The sequence below is a fragment of the Hemiscyllium ocellatum genome, chromosome 7 (assembly GCF_020745735.1).
Source record: "Hemiscyllium ocellatum isolate sHemOce1 chromosome 7, sHemOce1.pat.X.cur, whole genome shotgun sequence".
NCBI classification, from domain to species: Eukaryota; Metazoa; Chordata; class Chondrichthyes; order Orectolobiformes; family Hemiscylliidae; genus Hemiscyllium; species Hemiscyllium ocellatum.
This window is the reverse complement of record NC_083407.1, coordinates 9,337,558-9,354,304: the sequence shown is the minus strand read 5'-3', so window position 1 is coordinate 9,354,304 and position 16,747 is coordinate 9,337,558. Positions and strand designations below refer to the sequence as shown.

Genomic DNA, 16,747 nt, shown 5'->3' with positions numbered 1-16,747 from the left:
CACACACACCAGCCGGTATCGTAACAGTTTTTACCCCACTGTAGTTAGAATACCGAATGGACTCACAAACTCTTAACATTCACCTGTAGTTGTATTTTGGGTTTTGCCGCTGTTTACCTATTATTTACTATCTGTGCTACTTAACTCTGTGATCTGCCTGTATTGTTCACAAGGCAAAGCTTTTCACTGTGCCTCGGTACACGGGACAATCAATTCAATTCAATTCAACTACTACCAGTCCCTTTGCCTTTTGTTTCCTGACATCTTGCCATTTCATCACCCTCCACTCTATCTCAGAATTTCCCCTTCTTCTTTGAATCCCTCCTGAACTTTCATCAACATAAAACCAATCAGAACTGAAAGTCAAAATATGGACTTGAATTCAATTCAAAATATTAACTTTATTTCTCTCCAAAGATGTCAGACCTATTGAGTATTTTCCAGCACTTCTGTTTTAACTCATTTTGTTGACTGAGGAATAACTATCAGCCAGGGCACAGTATTTTATCAGGACTTGAACAAGAAAGCACTTTGGAAGCCAATGTAAGTGAATCCATTATTTAAAAGGAACAAACAGCATGAACCGTTTTGGCCAAAGTGAAGCATGATGGAAGTTCATAATATGCTATCACTATTTGACAGCTTGGGCTTGAAGTGGAAGACTTGTGTAGTGTTGTAGAACAGAGGGACCTAGAGGTTCAGGTACATAATTCTTTGAAGTTTCGTCAAATATAGACAGGGTAGTTAAAAAGGCATTTAGCACGCTTGCCTTCATTGCTCAGTATAGGAATTGGGAACTCATGTTGAGGTTGTACAGGACATTGTTGAGGTCACTTCTGGAGTAACGTATCCAGCTCTGCTTACCCTGTTACAGGAATAATATTATTAAGCTTGAGAGGATTCAGAACACATTTACCAGAATGTTGCCAGGTAATGAAGATTTGAGTTATAAAGAAAGATTCAATAAGCTGGAACATTTTTCACTGGAGCATAGGAGGTTCAGAGGGGACCTTAAAGAGGTTTATAAAATAATGAGAGGTACAGATATTGGTGTCTTTTCCCTAGGATGGGGGATTTCAACCCTAGAGGGCATATTTTTAAGGTGAGAGGAGAGAGATTTAAAAAGACTTGAGGGAGGCAAATTCTTTTCCACACAGGGTAATTCATGTGTGGAATGAACTTCCTGAGGAAGTGGTGGATACAGGCACAGTTATAACATTTAAAAGATACTTAGATAAGTAAATGAATAGAAAAGGTTGGAGGGATATGGGCCAAGAGCAGGCAGGTTGGACTAGTTTAGTTTGGGATTATGTTTGACATGGACTGGTTCAACTGAAGGGTCTGTTTCCATGCTGTATGACACTGTAGCTATGACGATAAAAATATATATTTTTAAACTGAATTTCTAATTTTTATTTTGTGTATTGAGAAGGGGGATGATGCGGCCTAAGTTCCATTTTAGATTTGTTCTGAGAGTGGGAGTGAAACATACAAGATTATTTTTGGACTTGACAGAGTGAATGCAGAGAGGTTGTTTCCCCTTATGGGAAAGTCTAGAACTACAGGGCACGATCTCAAAATAATGGTCGCCCATTCAGGACAAAGATGAGGAGGAATTTATTTTCCCAGAAAGTAATGACTCTGTAGAATTTCTTACTGCTGAGGGCTGTAGATGCTGGGTTGTTGAGTATATACAAAGCTGAGGTAGTCAGATTTTTAGTTAGTCAGAGAATCAGGGGTTGTGTAGAAAAGGCAGGAAAGTGGAGTTGAGGATTATCGAATCAGTCATGACATTGAATCGTGGAACAGATTCGATGGATTGGAATGGCTGACTGCTACTCCTACATTCTACGCATTTTAATGACTTTTAAGTGTTTGTAAGGCTGTTTTTGGGGCAAGAAGGTTGAATCTTTCCTCTTAATATGTGCTATAAAAAGAAGCTAGATACATTTACATAGTCTTCTCTGCTCTAAAGAAAACAGAGAGGGGACCAGAGATGAGACTGTGAGGGGCATGGAGAGGGTGGATAGAAAGCAACTGTTCCCCTTAGTAAAATGGGTCAAGGACAAGGGGCACATTTCTTATATGAAAGGCAGGTGGTTTACGGGAGATTTGTGGAAAACATTTCTCACCCACACACTGGTAGGAATCTGGAATGCACCGCAAGGAGTGTAGATGAAGTGGGAAACCTCACAACCTTTAAAAAAGTACTTGGATGAGCACTTGAAGTGTCATAACATTCAAGGCAATGGGCCAAGGGCTGGAAAGTGGGGCTAGTGTAGACTTAGAATAGTGTTTTTGTCAGTGTGGAATCAATGGGTCAAAGAACCTCTTCTGTCCTGTATGATTCCATGAGACCAGTGTCTATAGCTCTTATATAGTGTAACATAGTTTGTGTATTTCCTTTGTACAAAAATATTTAATGTTTGTTTGTTAAGAATATATTGGCAGCCTCTTGTGAATATATTCAGTGACTGACTGCCACTATAAACAAAAAAAGTCAGGTCTCACTCTGGGATCTGACTTGTCCAGTACTACCACCAACTGGATCATAACTGAAGCAAACACCTATAGAGCAAATGAGATTTTAAAAAATCAGGAAACAACAAGAGCGTGCACATAACTTTAACATTCTCAACCAGACATTCTTCTACTTTAGGCAAAAGCTACACAGAAAACAAGTCTCTCATCCCAAAGTCTTGAGTCACCAAGTTGGATTATAAAGAGAATACATGCCTTGTAAAAACATGGAGGAGAAATTACAGAACATCACAGATTAGATAAGATTACCTGCAGTGTGGAAACAGGCCCTTTGGCCCAATAAGTCCACACTGACCCTCCGAAGAGTAACCCACCCAGTCCCATTTCCCACTTGCACCTAACACAATGGGCAATTTAGCATGGCCAATTCACCTGACCTGCACATCTTTGGACTGTGGAAGGAAACCGGAGCACCCGGAGGAAACCCACGCAGACACGGGGAGAATGTGCAAACTCCACACAGTCAGTCGCCTGGGAACCTGGGACCCTGGTGCTGTGAGGCAGCAGTGGTAACCACTGAGCCACTGTGCCGTCCCAAATCCTCCACAGCATGATATAAATTGGCCATTGGTAATATGAATACAAATCTTTCAGTTAAAGCACTTCTAAGATTGCAAATTATAAACACATGTCTGTAGTTTGGGATTTCCCCCACTGGTTAAGGAATAGACCCTTGATATGAATGTCACTCCTTGGCTTCTGTAATTATAACAAGCTTGGCTATTCCTGGAACTGTTGAGGGGCAACTATTTGTTCCAATAGCCCTCAGCAGTGGGCAGTATTTGGACAATCTTACCTCATATCTGATGTATTTTGAAAACTTTTCCAGTTGTATAGTTCGTCTCATTCAATTAAAATGAAATGTTCTCTGGGTAACACAAATTGTTCCTTACCAAAATTTCACGACCGTGTGAAAGTTTCAGCACTACAGGGATCCGATCAGTGCCAGTATATTCATGCCTGAGAAGAGTGAACAATTAAAGTACAAGTTCTTCTCATCACTATTTCAAACCAGACATCAAACACCTGTTGTTGATACTTAAATGTGTAAGTTTAAACAAAACGAAGAAAGAACAAAGAAAATTTACAGCCGAGGAACAAGCCCTTCAGCTCTCCAAGCCTGAGCCAATCCAAAAGTACTATCTAAACCTGTCGGTCAATTCCTAAGCATTTGTATCCCTCTACTCCCCACCTACTCATGCATCTGTCCAGACGCATCTGAAATGAATCTACCGTAGGTAAAAACAATGACTGCAAATGCTGGAAACCAGATTCTGGATTAGTGGTGCTGGAAGAGCACAGCAGTTCAGGCAGCATCCAAAGTGCACTGTGCCTGTCTCTACCACCTCTGCTAGCAACGTTTCCAAACGCCTACCACCCTCTGTGTGAAGTACTTGCCGCGTGTATCCCCTTAAACTTTTCACCTCTCACCTTGAAAGCATGACCTCTTGTTATTGAATCCTTCACCCTGGGAAAAAGCTTGTCTCTATCCACCCTGTCTACCCTTCATGATTTTGTAAACCTCAATCAAGTCCGCCCTCAATCTCCTTTTTCTCTGGTGAAAATAAACCTAACCTACTCAACCTCTCTTCATAGCTAGCACCTTCCATATAAGGCAACATCCTCGTAAACGTTCTCTGCACCCTCTCCAAAGCATCCACATCCTTTTGGTAATGTGGCGACCAGAACTGTACACAGTATTCTAAATGTGGCCGAACCAATGCTCTGTACAATTTTAACATGACTTGCCAACTCTTCTACTCAATACTCCGTCCAATGAAGGCAACCATACTATATGCCTTCTTGACCACTCTATCCACCTGTGCAGCCACCATCAGGGTACAATGGGCCTGCATTCCCAGATCTCTCTGCCCATCAACCTTTCCCAAGGCTCTTCCATCCATTGTATAATTCGCTCTAGAATTTGACTTGCCTAAATGCATCACCTCACATTTGTCTGGATTGAAAACCATCTGCCACTTTTCTGCCCAACTCTCCAGTCTATCTATATCCTCCTGTATTCTCTGACAGTCCCTAATGCTTTCTGCTACTCCACCAATATTCGTGTCATCTGCAAACTTGCTGATCATACCAATAGTGCCCTCTTCTAGATCGTCCATGTATATTACAAACAACAGTGGCCCCATCACTGACCCCTGTGGAACACCACTGGTCACTTTTCTCCATTTCGAGAAACTCCCTTCAACTACTACGCTCTGTCTCCCGTTGTTCAACCAGTTCTTTATCCAACCAGCTAGAACACCCTGCACACCACGTGACTTCACTTTCTCCATTTGTCTACAAAGGGTAATTTTATCAAACGCCCTACTAAAGTCCTTGTGTATGACATCAACAGCCTTTCCTTCATCTAACAACTTGGTCACTTCCTCAAAGAGGAGAAAGTGAGGTCTGCAGATGCTGGAGATCAGAGCTGAAAATGTGTTGCTGGAAAAGCGCAGCAGGTCAGGCAGCATCCAAGGAACAGGAGATTCGATGTTTCGGGCATAAGCCCTTCTTCAGGATTCCTGAAGAAGGGCTTATGCCCGAAACGTCGAATCTCCTGTTCCTTGGATGCTGCCTGACCTGCTGCGCTTTTCCAGCAACACATTTTCAGCACTTCCTCAAAAAACTCTATTTTGGTAAGGCATGATATTCATCTCAGATCAGAATAAAGCTTTAAACTTCAGAGAGTGCCTAGAAATGAAGGTTAGTTTCCAGATTTTCACTCTTACTCTTTTGTTCAACTTAACATTAATAGTCAATATATTTCATCCAGAGTTATAGCCTTTGTACAGCACAAATTTAGGTTAACAGTTCATTATTTCATAGAATTCCTACCCCAACCAGGCCACACTGACCCTCTGAACAGCAGCCCACCCAGACCCACCCCTCTACTCTATCCCTGTAACCCTGCATTTTCCATGGCTAACCCACCCTACCCTGCACATCTCTGGAAACTATGGCCATTTTAGCATGACCAATCCACCTAATCTGCACATCTTTGGGCTGTAAGAGAAAACCAGAGCACCCAGAGGAAACCCACACAGACCTGGGGAGAACATGCAAACTCCACAGACAGTTGCTCAAGGAATCAAACATGGGTCTGTGCTAACCACTGAGCCATCATTCTGCCCACTGCATTTTGAATATAATTATTGCATTTATACAGATTATTGTAAATTACCCCAACGGTCTTTATGTGAACTTATTATAAGATAATGTCATATATGGCTATTGCCCTCAAGTACATCCCTGCTGTTCCTTTGTGTTGATATCTAGGATATTCTCATATCTATATTGCTCCTTACATGCAGTGACATTAGCCATTTCCACTCATCCTCAGTGTGCAGTTGGAGGAATACAAGTTTAAGGAAAAGGATTCACTGAAGCTCTTGGGTAAAATCATTAATTTTTTAAAAACACATGCAGCTCCTGACCTGGTGTAACACTTTGATACAACAGTCTGATATTAACAAGAACTTATGCTTATGTTGCTCCTTTAATCTTCCAAGGATCTTCACAGAAACAATTATCTAGCAAAAGGTGACCAGGTCATACAATGAGAAATAAGAATGAGTTGGTTCAAGAGGCAAGTTTTATGGATCATCTTAATTGAGGAGAGGAAGGTACAGGCGTTTGGGAAGACAATCCCAAAGCCGAGAGTGCAAGCAGCTGATAGTGAGGCTCCTAATACTGAAGATTGAATGTATATTGTACATATACATTGATTGGAGACATTTTTGCAACAAGTAACTTATCATGACTTTTCTATCTGATAGACCACTGTTAAAATCATATTATTAAAATGCATTGCCTCTTTGTAGATTACACTAGTTCAAATGGCCTGAACATCTTAAAGAGCTCCATTTACTTGAAAGTTAATTTGGAGCCCTACCTCCAGTAAAACTGCACAGACATGCTAAATTCTTGCCTCAGATTGGGAGTACAAATCACAATAATGTTTTCCAGGCATGAAAGGAAGCAAATACACATATGTTCCCCCATCCCATCTCTAGCCTTAATACCTGTAAGTTAGTTGAATAGTTTCTCGCTGTCCAGGAAGCAAGCACCCAGATTTTGGTTCCACAGTGAAGAGCCGATTATCATCAATCCTCATCTCGTGCAGGTCAGTAGGGTTGAATTCTCCGGTCTCAGCCCAGTATTCCAAGTCCAGTTGTTGGTCTTTTGGAAACAGGAAAGCCCTTGATAAAGTAACAGGAGGAAGGGGAAAAATATGTAAGTGTCCTCCAGGTTTAAATTCAGCGTTTAAATGCAAAACGTACTCACAATCTTGAGCTGCCCATCCTGATCATAGAGAATCATAGGCACAGAAGAGGGCCATTCAGCCGATGAGGCTTGCGTAACATCTTTGAAAATCATATCCAAGTAGTCTGTCTCTCCCCACCAATTAGTATTTTTCCCACAGCCCTGCAAATATTTCCTTTTCAGATAATTGCCCAATTATCTGAAAGGGCGGCACGGTGGCACAGTGGTTAGCACTGCTGCCTCACAGCGCCAGAGACCCAGGTTCAATCACCGTCTCAGGCAACTGTCTGTGGGGTGTTTGCACATTCTCCGTGTCTGCGTGGGTTTCCTCCGGGTGCTCCGGTTTCGTCCCAGAGTCCAAAAATGTGCAGGCTATGCTAAATGTGCAAGCTATGCTAAATTGTCCATAGTGTTAGGTGAAGGGGTAAATGTAGGGGAATGGGTCTGGGTGGGTTGCTCTTCGGAGGGTCGGTGTGGGCTTATTAGGCCGAAGGGCCTGTTTCCACACTGTATGTAAGTTTAAAAAAAAGTAAAGTAAGTAATCTCCTATCTTTTGAAAGCTATTATTGAGTCTGCTTTCCATTTCCTTTCAGGCATTCCAGGGTAGAAAATATGCTGCAAAAATAAGTTCTTATCTCCTCCCTGGTCATTCCGCCATTGTATTCTTTAGTTACCGACCCTTAGAACATAGAATAGTACAGCACAGTAGAGGCCCTTCGGCCTTCGATGTTGTGTCAGTCTTTTATCCTACTCTAAAATCAGACTAACCTACATACCCTTCATAGCAGTGGAAATAGTTTCTCCTCATCTACTCTTATTAAAACACCTAACCGTTTTGAACACTTAGCTATGTAAAGATAACTATCACTTTATCTTGCATGTACTTGAAATATTTTTCTACTTGAAGGAATTTGCCTGGGAGGGCCTATAGTGAAACTACCCATAGTATGTTGCCTGGCAATCCTTGGAAAAGGGTCAATAAATCTCCAAAAAGAAAGTTGCCTGAAATCCATCCCAAATATTTTAAGGCAATTTAACATTGATGTCCTGAGGCATCTCCTCCCTTCCTATTCACTAAAATATCTAAGAGAAACTGGTATGAAATTGAAATGAGTTTATACACAACCATACATTCAAGATTTGGCAGAATCTATCAGTAAAATACTGTTAAGGATGGGGCTCACCGCACAATTTATTTCTTCATTTCTTTGAAAGCTGGACAATTTAGAGACGGAGCTGAAAAATGTGTTGCTGGAAAGGCACAGCAGGTCAGGCAGCATCCAAGGATCAGGAGAATCGATGTTTCGGGCATAAGCCCTTCTTCAGGAAGATTCTCCTGCTCCTTGGATGATGCCTGAACTGCTGCACTTTTCCAGCAACACATTTTTCAGCTCTGATCTCCAGCATCTGCAGTCCTCACTTACTCCCAATTTAGAGACTCGCCAACTACATTCAACTACTCTACCACTAAGGAGTACAAGGGCAGCAAATGACAGGAATGTCACCACTAGCACATTCCCCCCCACCCCCAATCCAATGTGGAAATGTATCACCGTTCATTCACTCTTGCTCAGTCAAAATTCTAGAACTACCTCCCTAACAGCACCTTCTAAGGGTGACCCGTGACCTCTTACATCACCAAAGGCAAGGGAAGTAGATGCATTGGAATGTCACCACATGAAAGTTGCCCTCCAAGCCACCCACCATCTTAATTTGGAAATTTATTGCCACTTATTTACTATCACAGGGACAAACTCTTGGATGCCTTCCCTGACACCACCGTGGTGACTCTACATTCAAAGGACCATGCAGTTCAGAACGGCAGCTCACCATCACATTCTCCAGAGCAATTAATATTGTGTATTAAATGTTAGCTCAGTCAGTGAAGAGTACATGTCATAAACAAATGAGAGACTAGGAAAAGCAATTCAGTGGGGGGAAAGTGTTACATAAATGAGAGCTCTTTCTTCGCTTACTTGGAGGAGTTATCTCAGGATTACCTCTATGCTCAGCAAAATTAAACCTGTATCTCTTCTAACTTCTGACTTTGTTATGACATAATTGTGGGACTGTAGAAAGGAGCATGTTAGATTTTCCATTTGTAATCTGATCACAAGTTGAGTTCCTCCTGCCTTCCTCTCTAATGCATGTGGTACCCACCAGTCAGCAGGTGTCATCTCCTTGTTCTCAATCATGAGCAGGACAATGGATGGATCTGCACAGATGGGTGCTGCTCCAAAGTTGAAATCCACCATCACTGGAGTAGACACTGAGGGACATCGACTCAAGCTACAAGAGAAACAGAGAAGATTGTGATGCCCAATCGTCCTCAAGAGAAATAAAATTGCTTTTGCATTGCATGCCCTTATATAACTTGGCTAATGAGTGCAGAGGATCAAGAGATGCATTGTGTGGTGTGAATCTCAGGAATTCACTAGTCGTTTGATGCTGTTCCACTGTTTAACCACTCAAATGATATCTCAAGCAAATTCTGGTATTCTGTATTAATTACCCTTTAAACAAGCTACAGAAAGTTATAATGCATAATTAATAATACAAATACCTATTAAATATAAAACTTGCTTATGCCATGCTAACCAACAATTGCACTCAAAAAATAAAATAATTTAAACTGTTGAATATTATTCCTGCAGATAGTTGTAAATTTAGCATAATGATTTTAAAGAAAGATTTATTTTCATTTTTCCTACCCATAACTTTTTTGGCTCTCTCTTCTTCCATCGAATGCTTCCCTCATTTTCTTTGTTCCTCCTTCTGTAACCAATTTGACTCTAATTCAACTCATTTCCTTTCCAGATCTTAAATCAGTCTTCAAATGATGCTTAGTTAACTTTGTCAGTGAAGATGTGCTGTTGCACTTGCCACATCTTGTCCAACACACAAAATCACAAATTTTTATGGTGCAGGAGGAGGCCATTCAGCCCATTGTGCTTGCACTGGCTCTTCAAAGGGCATCATTACCTAGTGCCAATCTCTTGTATTTTCCCCAGACCCTTGCACTATGCCTATCAAAATAATCATCCAATGCATTTGAATACCTCGAATGAAAGTGTCTCCACCACACTTCCAGACAGTGCATTGCACAACATAACTATTTGCTGTAAGCAAGTCTTTACTCTCATTACTCTTGCTTCTCTTGCACATCATTTTCAATCTATGCCCTCTTATTCTTCTTTTTATGATGGGGACCTCTTTTCTCTATCTACTCTGTCCAGCTCACTCTTGATTTCAACCTTTATCAAATCTCCTCTTAGCCTTCTTCTCTCCAAGAACTGAGAATCTCCAATCCCTCGAACTCAGCACCGCCCTCCTAAATCCCTCGAACTCAGCACCACCCTCCTAAATCCCTCGAACTCAGCACCACCCTCCTAAATCCCTCGAACTCAGCACCACCCTCCTAAATCCCTCGAACTCAGCACCGCCCTCCTAAATCCCTCGAACTCAGCACCGCTCTCCTAACCTGCAATCTTCTTCCTGACCTCTCCGCCCCCACCCCACTCCGGCCTATCACCCTCACCTTGACCTCCTTCCACCTATCACATCTCCATCACCCCTCCCCCAAGTCCCTCCTCCCTACCTTTTATCTTAGCCTGCTTGGCACACTCTCCTCATTCCTGATGAAGGGCTCTGGCCCGAAACGTCGATTTTCCTGTTCCTTGGATGCTGCCTGACCTGCTGTGCTTAAACCAGCAACATATTTTCAGTTCTCTCGAAGAACTGCCCTAGCACATACTTCTAGCTAGTTATGGCAAAAAGTAAAATTAGAATTGAAGTTAAAAAAAATGTCTAATTAATACTGCCTGCCCACCATTTGTGAAATTTGGAGATGTTGAGCATCCACCTGCATTACAAATGGGAGGAGCTATGCTACAGATATAGGTCATTCTGATTTGAAGAGAACTGGACCAGTGTATTCATTTCTGGCCAATAGACTCAGGTGCAACATGTTGTCATTCAATGGGGTGCAGCCTTATTGAAGTGACACTAGCTCAAATAGGATTAAAATATATGTAATTATATCATTATGATTTGCAAAGTGAAAGGAGATATGTATGGCATAGGAGGAAGCAATGTGGTTCATTAGGTTTGTTCCAGAATTCTTGGCTATTCAGTGAAAAACAAAAGCATCCTGCTCACTGCACCAGTCACTAAAAATTACCACAGTCTCATTGGAAGAGATGACAAGTGGTCAGTTTAACCTGACGGTCACTACACCCCCAGGTGACGGGCAAGGTTGAGGACCTTCATGGTAACCTCAATGGGTGTGGGAGTTGAACAAATGTTTTTGTGTCACTCTGCATAACAAACTAGACAACTGAGATAACCAATCCCCTAAAAGCACTAAAGTCTACTTCCTGGAAGTGAAATGAAGGGGATGTTTCACGATTTTGTATGGTAGGTCTTAAAATGCATGAAGGTAGATAAATCCCTGGCACCTGGTCAAGTGTATCCACGGAGATATTGGGAAGGTGGGGAAGAGATTGTGGGAAGCTAGGGAAGAAATTGTGGGGCCCCTAGTGGAGATATTTGCATCTTCGAAAGCCATGGGTGGGGTGCTAGAAGAATGGAGGGTGGCTAATATTGTAAGAAAGGTTGCAAGGCAAAACCAGGCAACTACAGACTGGTGAGCAAAGGGAATGTCAGTTGGTTTTGCTGGAGTTGAGATTCTGAGGGTTTGACATTTACACAGGACCACAATTGCAGCACTGCATGATGTTTTGCTCTGTTTATTTAAAAGATATTTGGGGCTACACGGTGGCTCAGTGGGCAGCACTGCTGCCTCATAGCACAAGGGTCCCAGGTTCAATTCCAGCCTTGTGTGACTGTCTGTGTGGAATTTCCTCCAGGTGCTCCGGTTTCCTCCTTCAGTCCAAAGATGTGCAGGTCAGGTGAATTGGCCATGCTAAATTGTCCTTAGTGTTAAGTGTGCATCAGTCAGAACAAATGAGTCTGGGTGGGTTACTCTTCGGGGGTCGGTGTGAACTTGTTCAGCCAAAGGGCCTATTTCGACACTGTAGGGAATCTAATCTAATATACTTGCGAGAGGGTCTGCGGTGGAGGTTCCCAGTCTGAGTCTTGGGATATTAGGTTTGTCATACAAGGAGAATTTGGATCAACGGGCCTATAGTCATTGAAGAATGAAATGTAATCTCATCAAAATGTATCGAGATCTGACTGGATAAAAAGATAATGTTCCCGAGCTGGCATCCAGAACAAGGGTCACAGAGTCTCAGGATACACCATAGGCCATTTCAGACCGAGATGAGGAGAAATTTCTTCATGCAGACAATGGCGAGCCTACAAAATTCTCCACTAATTGAGACTAAGAAGGTAAAGACACTGAATATATTTAAGAAAGAAATAGGCAGCTTACTAGAAGCCAAATGTGTCAAAAGGTAAGGAGAGATAGCAAGAGTATGCCGTTAAGATAGAGGATAATTCATAGCTGTGTTGATTAGTGGAGAGTGTTCAATGGGCCGTATGGTCTACTCCTAATCCAATATTCAATGTTTCTATAGTCTCAGTTGTTAGGCATGTCCTTGGTCGGATTACTCACCTGTGTCTGGTTGGCACTTGGTAAAGCAGCTCACCCTCTGTGGGATCGCGCTGCAGGTACTCATTGAGTGTGTCCAGTGAGAAGAGGCGCCAGAGCTGCTGCTTGCTGATGCCACTAATGCTCCCCAGACAACGAGCATCCGAGATGAATATCATTGGATAGACTCCATCAGCTGTCACACGACACAAAGGTTTTCCCTCCTCACTTTCGTCAGGTTCTAGCACTGAAAGTATTGCACAAATGAAAACAGTTAAGATCAATGTGGTAGGTGCATTTTCATTTCAGGTCAAGGATGCACATCTACACGACAGAATCAAACGCTTGGGTCCCATTCCAGAGACCAGTTCATAACCTAGGTTGCTATTCCAGCACAATTCAAGTTAACTGAAAGTGCCATCTTTAGGAAGAGAGATCAAACAGAAGGTGGTGGTACAATTACAACATTTAAAAGGTATCATATGAAAAGGTATATATGAACTGGAAGGGATAAGAGGAATATAGGCCAAATGCTGGTAAATGGGATTAGGTCAAATTGGAATACCTGTTTGACACTAGCAAGCTGGACTAAAAGGTTCCAATGCTGTATGAATCTATGACTCCCCCACCAAGGTGGGTGTAAAAGGCTCCTTGGTAGTATTTTAAAGAAAAGCAGAGGCATTCTCAATAGTTTTCTGGCCAAAATTTACCACTCAACAAACATCATTAAAACAAGTTGTCTGGTCAAAATATTGCTGCTTCTAGGTCCTTGATATGCCCAAATTCAATGCCATGTTTCAAATCAAGAATGACTGCAGATCAAAAAGTGCCTCATTGGTTGTAAAGAGCCTCAGGGTGGTCTAAGATCATAAAAGTTCCCATAATAATACAATGTTTTCTTATTTTGATTATTTGTTTTCAATTTCATTCATAACACATTTACTTGATGCCAATTAATGCCAAATTAAAGGCAATTTTATGCCCCACCCTGATTCCGAACCAGACGGAGTGGCCCAAACACATTTCACATATGGATCTTACAGCCCCTACAGGGAAATCCTTTATACTTTCAATCCACATCATAAATAGAGTAAGCTGCCAGGTGCAAAATGGCAGTATCTAATCCACATATACAACAATGTACCCACCTTTAGCAGAGAGAATCTTGGAGCTAATTGTCCAGGTGTAACGAAGCCTTCGAACAGGCTGGACGGTGAATCGGAAGCAGACTTTTGACCTTGCAGGAATTGTGCCAGTGTGATATTTCACTTTAAAAGCTAAGAAAACATATATTTCCAACAAAAAAAACAACAAATCATAGCAGTTATGCAGCAATGGACCTATCACAGACGAGTTTCAATGCAGGGTATATAGAGGAACACAGGGTGTAGGACCATTCGGCGCAGCCACTTTGGCGTGAGCGATTCGCCACAGCCAGTTTGGCACGAGCAATTCGGCGTAGCTCTTATTTATTCCTTTTCAGGCTTACTTACAAGCATTAATGAAAGCAATAAAAAGAAGAATAATGTTTATCTTCTTCAGTAAAAAGGTTAAAAAGAAAATAAAAATGAAAGAAATAAGGCAAGTACAAAATTGTTGATGGCATTTTAATGGGTTTTATTTTATTTTAATAACTTGTATATTAATGTTTTACTTTAATATATTTTAATAATTTTAATAATTTTAATAATAGTAGTTTAATAACTACTCCTAATAACTACAAAACAGTTCTGCGACAAATGGGTCTGCGCCGAAATATATTTTACTTTAATATAATTTAATAATTTTAATAATAGTAGTTTAATAACTTCTACTGAATAACTACAAAACAGTTCCGTGCCAAACCGGCCGCGCCAAATGGTCTCACTCCAAGGAACATAAGTTAGCTAGCTATTCAATCATTCAAGCCTACTTATTTTAATTAACCTGTTTCAACGCATTGAGACCCACATTTGGGTCAGATGGGAGTTCAACCCAGGATTCCTGGCTCAAAGGTTGGGACACTAACAGTGTGGCACATTACTCTGTGGCACAACAGCCCCAATCACTGCCATTCAATTAGACCACATCTGACTTTAACAACATCTTTCCACCTTAGTTACTTACTTCTTACTGTCTTTGCCGAGCAAAAGTCTGCCTCTACCAATTTGGAAATTTTTCACTAACAAGCTTTTTGGGACAGAGAATTCCAGATTTCTACTACCCTTTGTCAATAAGTACTTCTGGACATAACCTCTGAACATCCTTCCTCTAACTTTACTCTACCACCGGAGGAAATAACATATCACCTATCAATAGCTCTAACCATCTTAAATGTTTCATTAGATCAACACGTTTAAGACAGAGCAAATGACTTTCTATCCCAAAGTTTTTTGCCACTGTAAATTTCCCCACTTCACATCTGGGTTTTGTTGTAGGTTGGTTAGTGGACAATGGCTGCTACAGTTGGTCAAAAACTCCACTATTTTTGTAGTTTGCAGATAAGGCAATGAGAGCTAGATTGTCTTTTATAATTGCTATGAGATATGGATGTTGCTGACTAGGCCAACCTTTATTGTCCATCCCTAGAAGGCCTTGAGAGCTGCTTTCTTGAACCGCTGTCATCCATGGCCTGTAGGTACCATTAGGGAGGAAATTACAGGATTGACCAAGTAACACCAAAGGAACAACAATACATTTCCAAGTCACGATGATGAGTGTCTTGGAGAGGACTTTGAGGTGGTGGTGTTCCCATGTATTTGCTGTCCTTGTCTTTCTAGATGACACTAGTCATGGGTTTGGAGAGTGCTGTCTAAGATGACTTGGCGAATTTCTACAGTGTAGGAGAAAGTGAGGATGGCAGATGCTGGAGAGTCAGAGTCAGAAAGTGTGGCACTGGAAAAGCACAGCAGGTCAGGCAGCATCCAAGAAGCAGGTGCGTAGACATTTCGGGAATAAGCCCTTCTTCAGGAATGTGAAGGGGAAAGGGGGCTGAGAGATAAATGAGGGATAAGGGTGGGACTGGGGCAGGGGGGACGAAAGGTAGGTGGGATGGTGATAGATATGTGCAAGTAGGTGGTGACTGAGATAGGTCAGTGGGGAGGGTGGAACGGATGGGTGGTAAGGAAGATGGCCAGGTAGGTCAGGTCAAGAGGACGGTGCCAAGTTGGAGGGTTGGATCTGAGATGAGGTGAATCTTGTAGATGTTACACATAGTGGTTCACAAGCACGCTGTGTCCTGGACGGTGTCAAGCTTTTTCAGGGTTGTTGGAGCTGAATTCCTCCAGGCAAATGGGAAGTTCATTGCACTTCTGTCTTGTGCCTAAATGGTGGACAGACTTTCAGGAGATGTATTACACACTGCAGAATTCCTAGCCCTGATCTACTGTTGTAGCCACTGTATTTATAAGGCTGGTCCAGTTCAGTTTCTGGTCAATGGCAATGGTGAGATTCCCTTTTGTTCGAGCTGAACATTGGCTGGCACTCATGCAGATTGAATGTTACTTGCTATTTGTAATCCCAAACCTGGATATTGTTCACATCTTGCTTCATTTGGACATGGACTGATTCAGTATATGAGGATCTGAGAGTGCTAACCATTGTGCAATCTTCAGCAAACTCCCTTATGACTTCGATAAATACTAGGTTGGGTTGGATTTGTTCTTCTTTTTGTGCATACAATGTATCTGGACAATTTTCCACATTGCTGGGTAGATATACCAGTGTTGTAGCTATTCTGGAACAATGATTGGGGTGTGGTATGCCCTGGAGAATATAGCTTTTAGTGGTAGTTTTGCGTGTTATCAGGGTCCATAACCTAAATAAAATCAGTGCCTCAGTCATTTCTTTTTATCACATGGGGCAAATACAATGTGCTGAAGACTGGAGGAGGCCGAGGTGAGTTGTCCACTCTGTACTTCTAGCTAAAGGTTGTTGCAAATGCTTTACTCCTTTTATTTAACTATGATGTGCAAGGTTCTCCAACCATTCATAATGAGGATATTTAGAGTCAGTGAGTCACAAAGAAAAGATTAGAGTGGTGCTGGAAAAGCACAGCAGGTCAGGCAGCATCCGAGGAGCAGGAAAATTGTGAAATTCCTGATGCCCGAAACGTCGATTTTCCTGCTCCTCGGATGCTGCCTATCCTGGTGTGCTTTTCCAGCAGCACTCTGATGTAAACTCTGGTTTCCAGCATCTGCAGTCCTCACTTTTGCCTATTTTTCCAAGATGTCACCATCTATTTCCCCACATTCTGTATCTTCCATGATGTAAAATTTAGTATCTCTTCCATCTCCTACGGTTCCACATGTAGGCTGCCTTACTAAACTTTGAGGAGCCCAATTCTCTCCCTAGTTATCCTTTTTGTGGAGCCTTTTCCTCCAGTGAGTTCCGTAATTATCCATCAAC

The 16,747-nt window shown here is 41.9% G+C and overlaps 1 protein-coding gene across 1 annotated transcript in view; it reads right to left on the bottom strand.

Annotated features, from left to right (window-relative positions):
- cfap65 (cilia and flagella associated protein 65) overlaps nt 1–16,747 on the bottom strand; it is a 150,030-nt gene that overhangs the window by 64,425 nt on the left and 68,858 nt on the right. Inside the window, 5 exon segments of the mRNA XM_060827726.1 lie at nt 3,435–3,501; nt 6,567–6,743; nt 8,968–9,096; nt 12,386–12,585; nt 13,496–13,638. Of these exon segments, the coding sequence (XP_060683709.1) occupies nt 3,435–3,501; nt 6,567–6,743; nt 8,968–9,096; nt 12,386–12,585; nt 13,496–13,638 (716 nt within the window).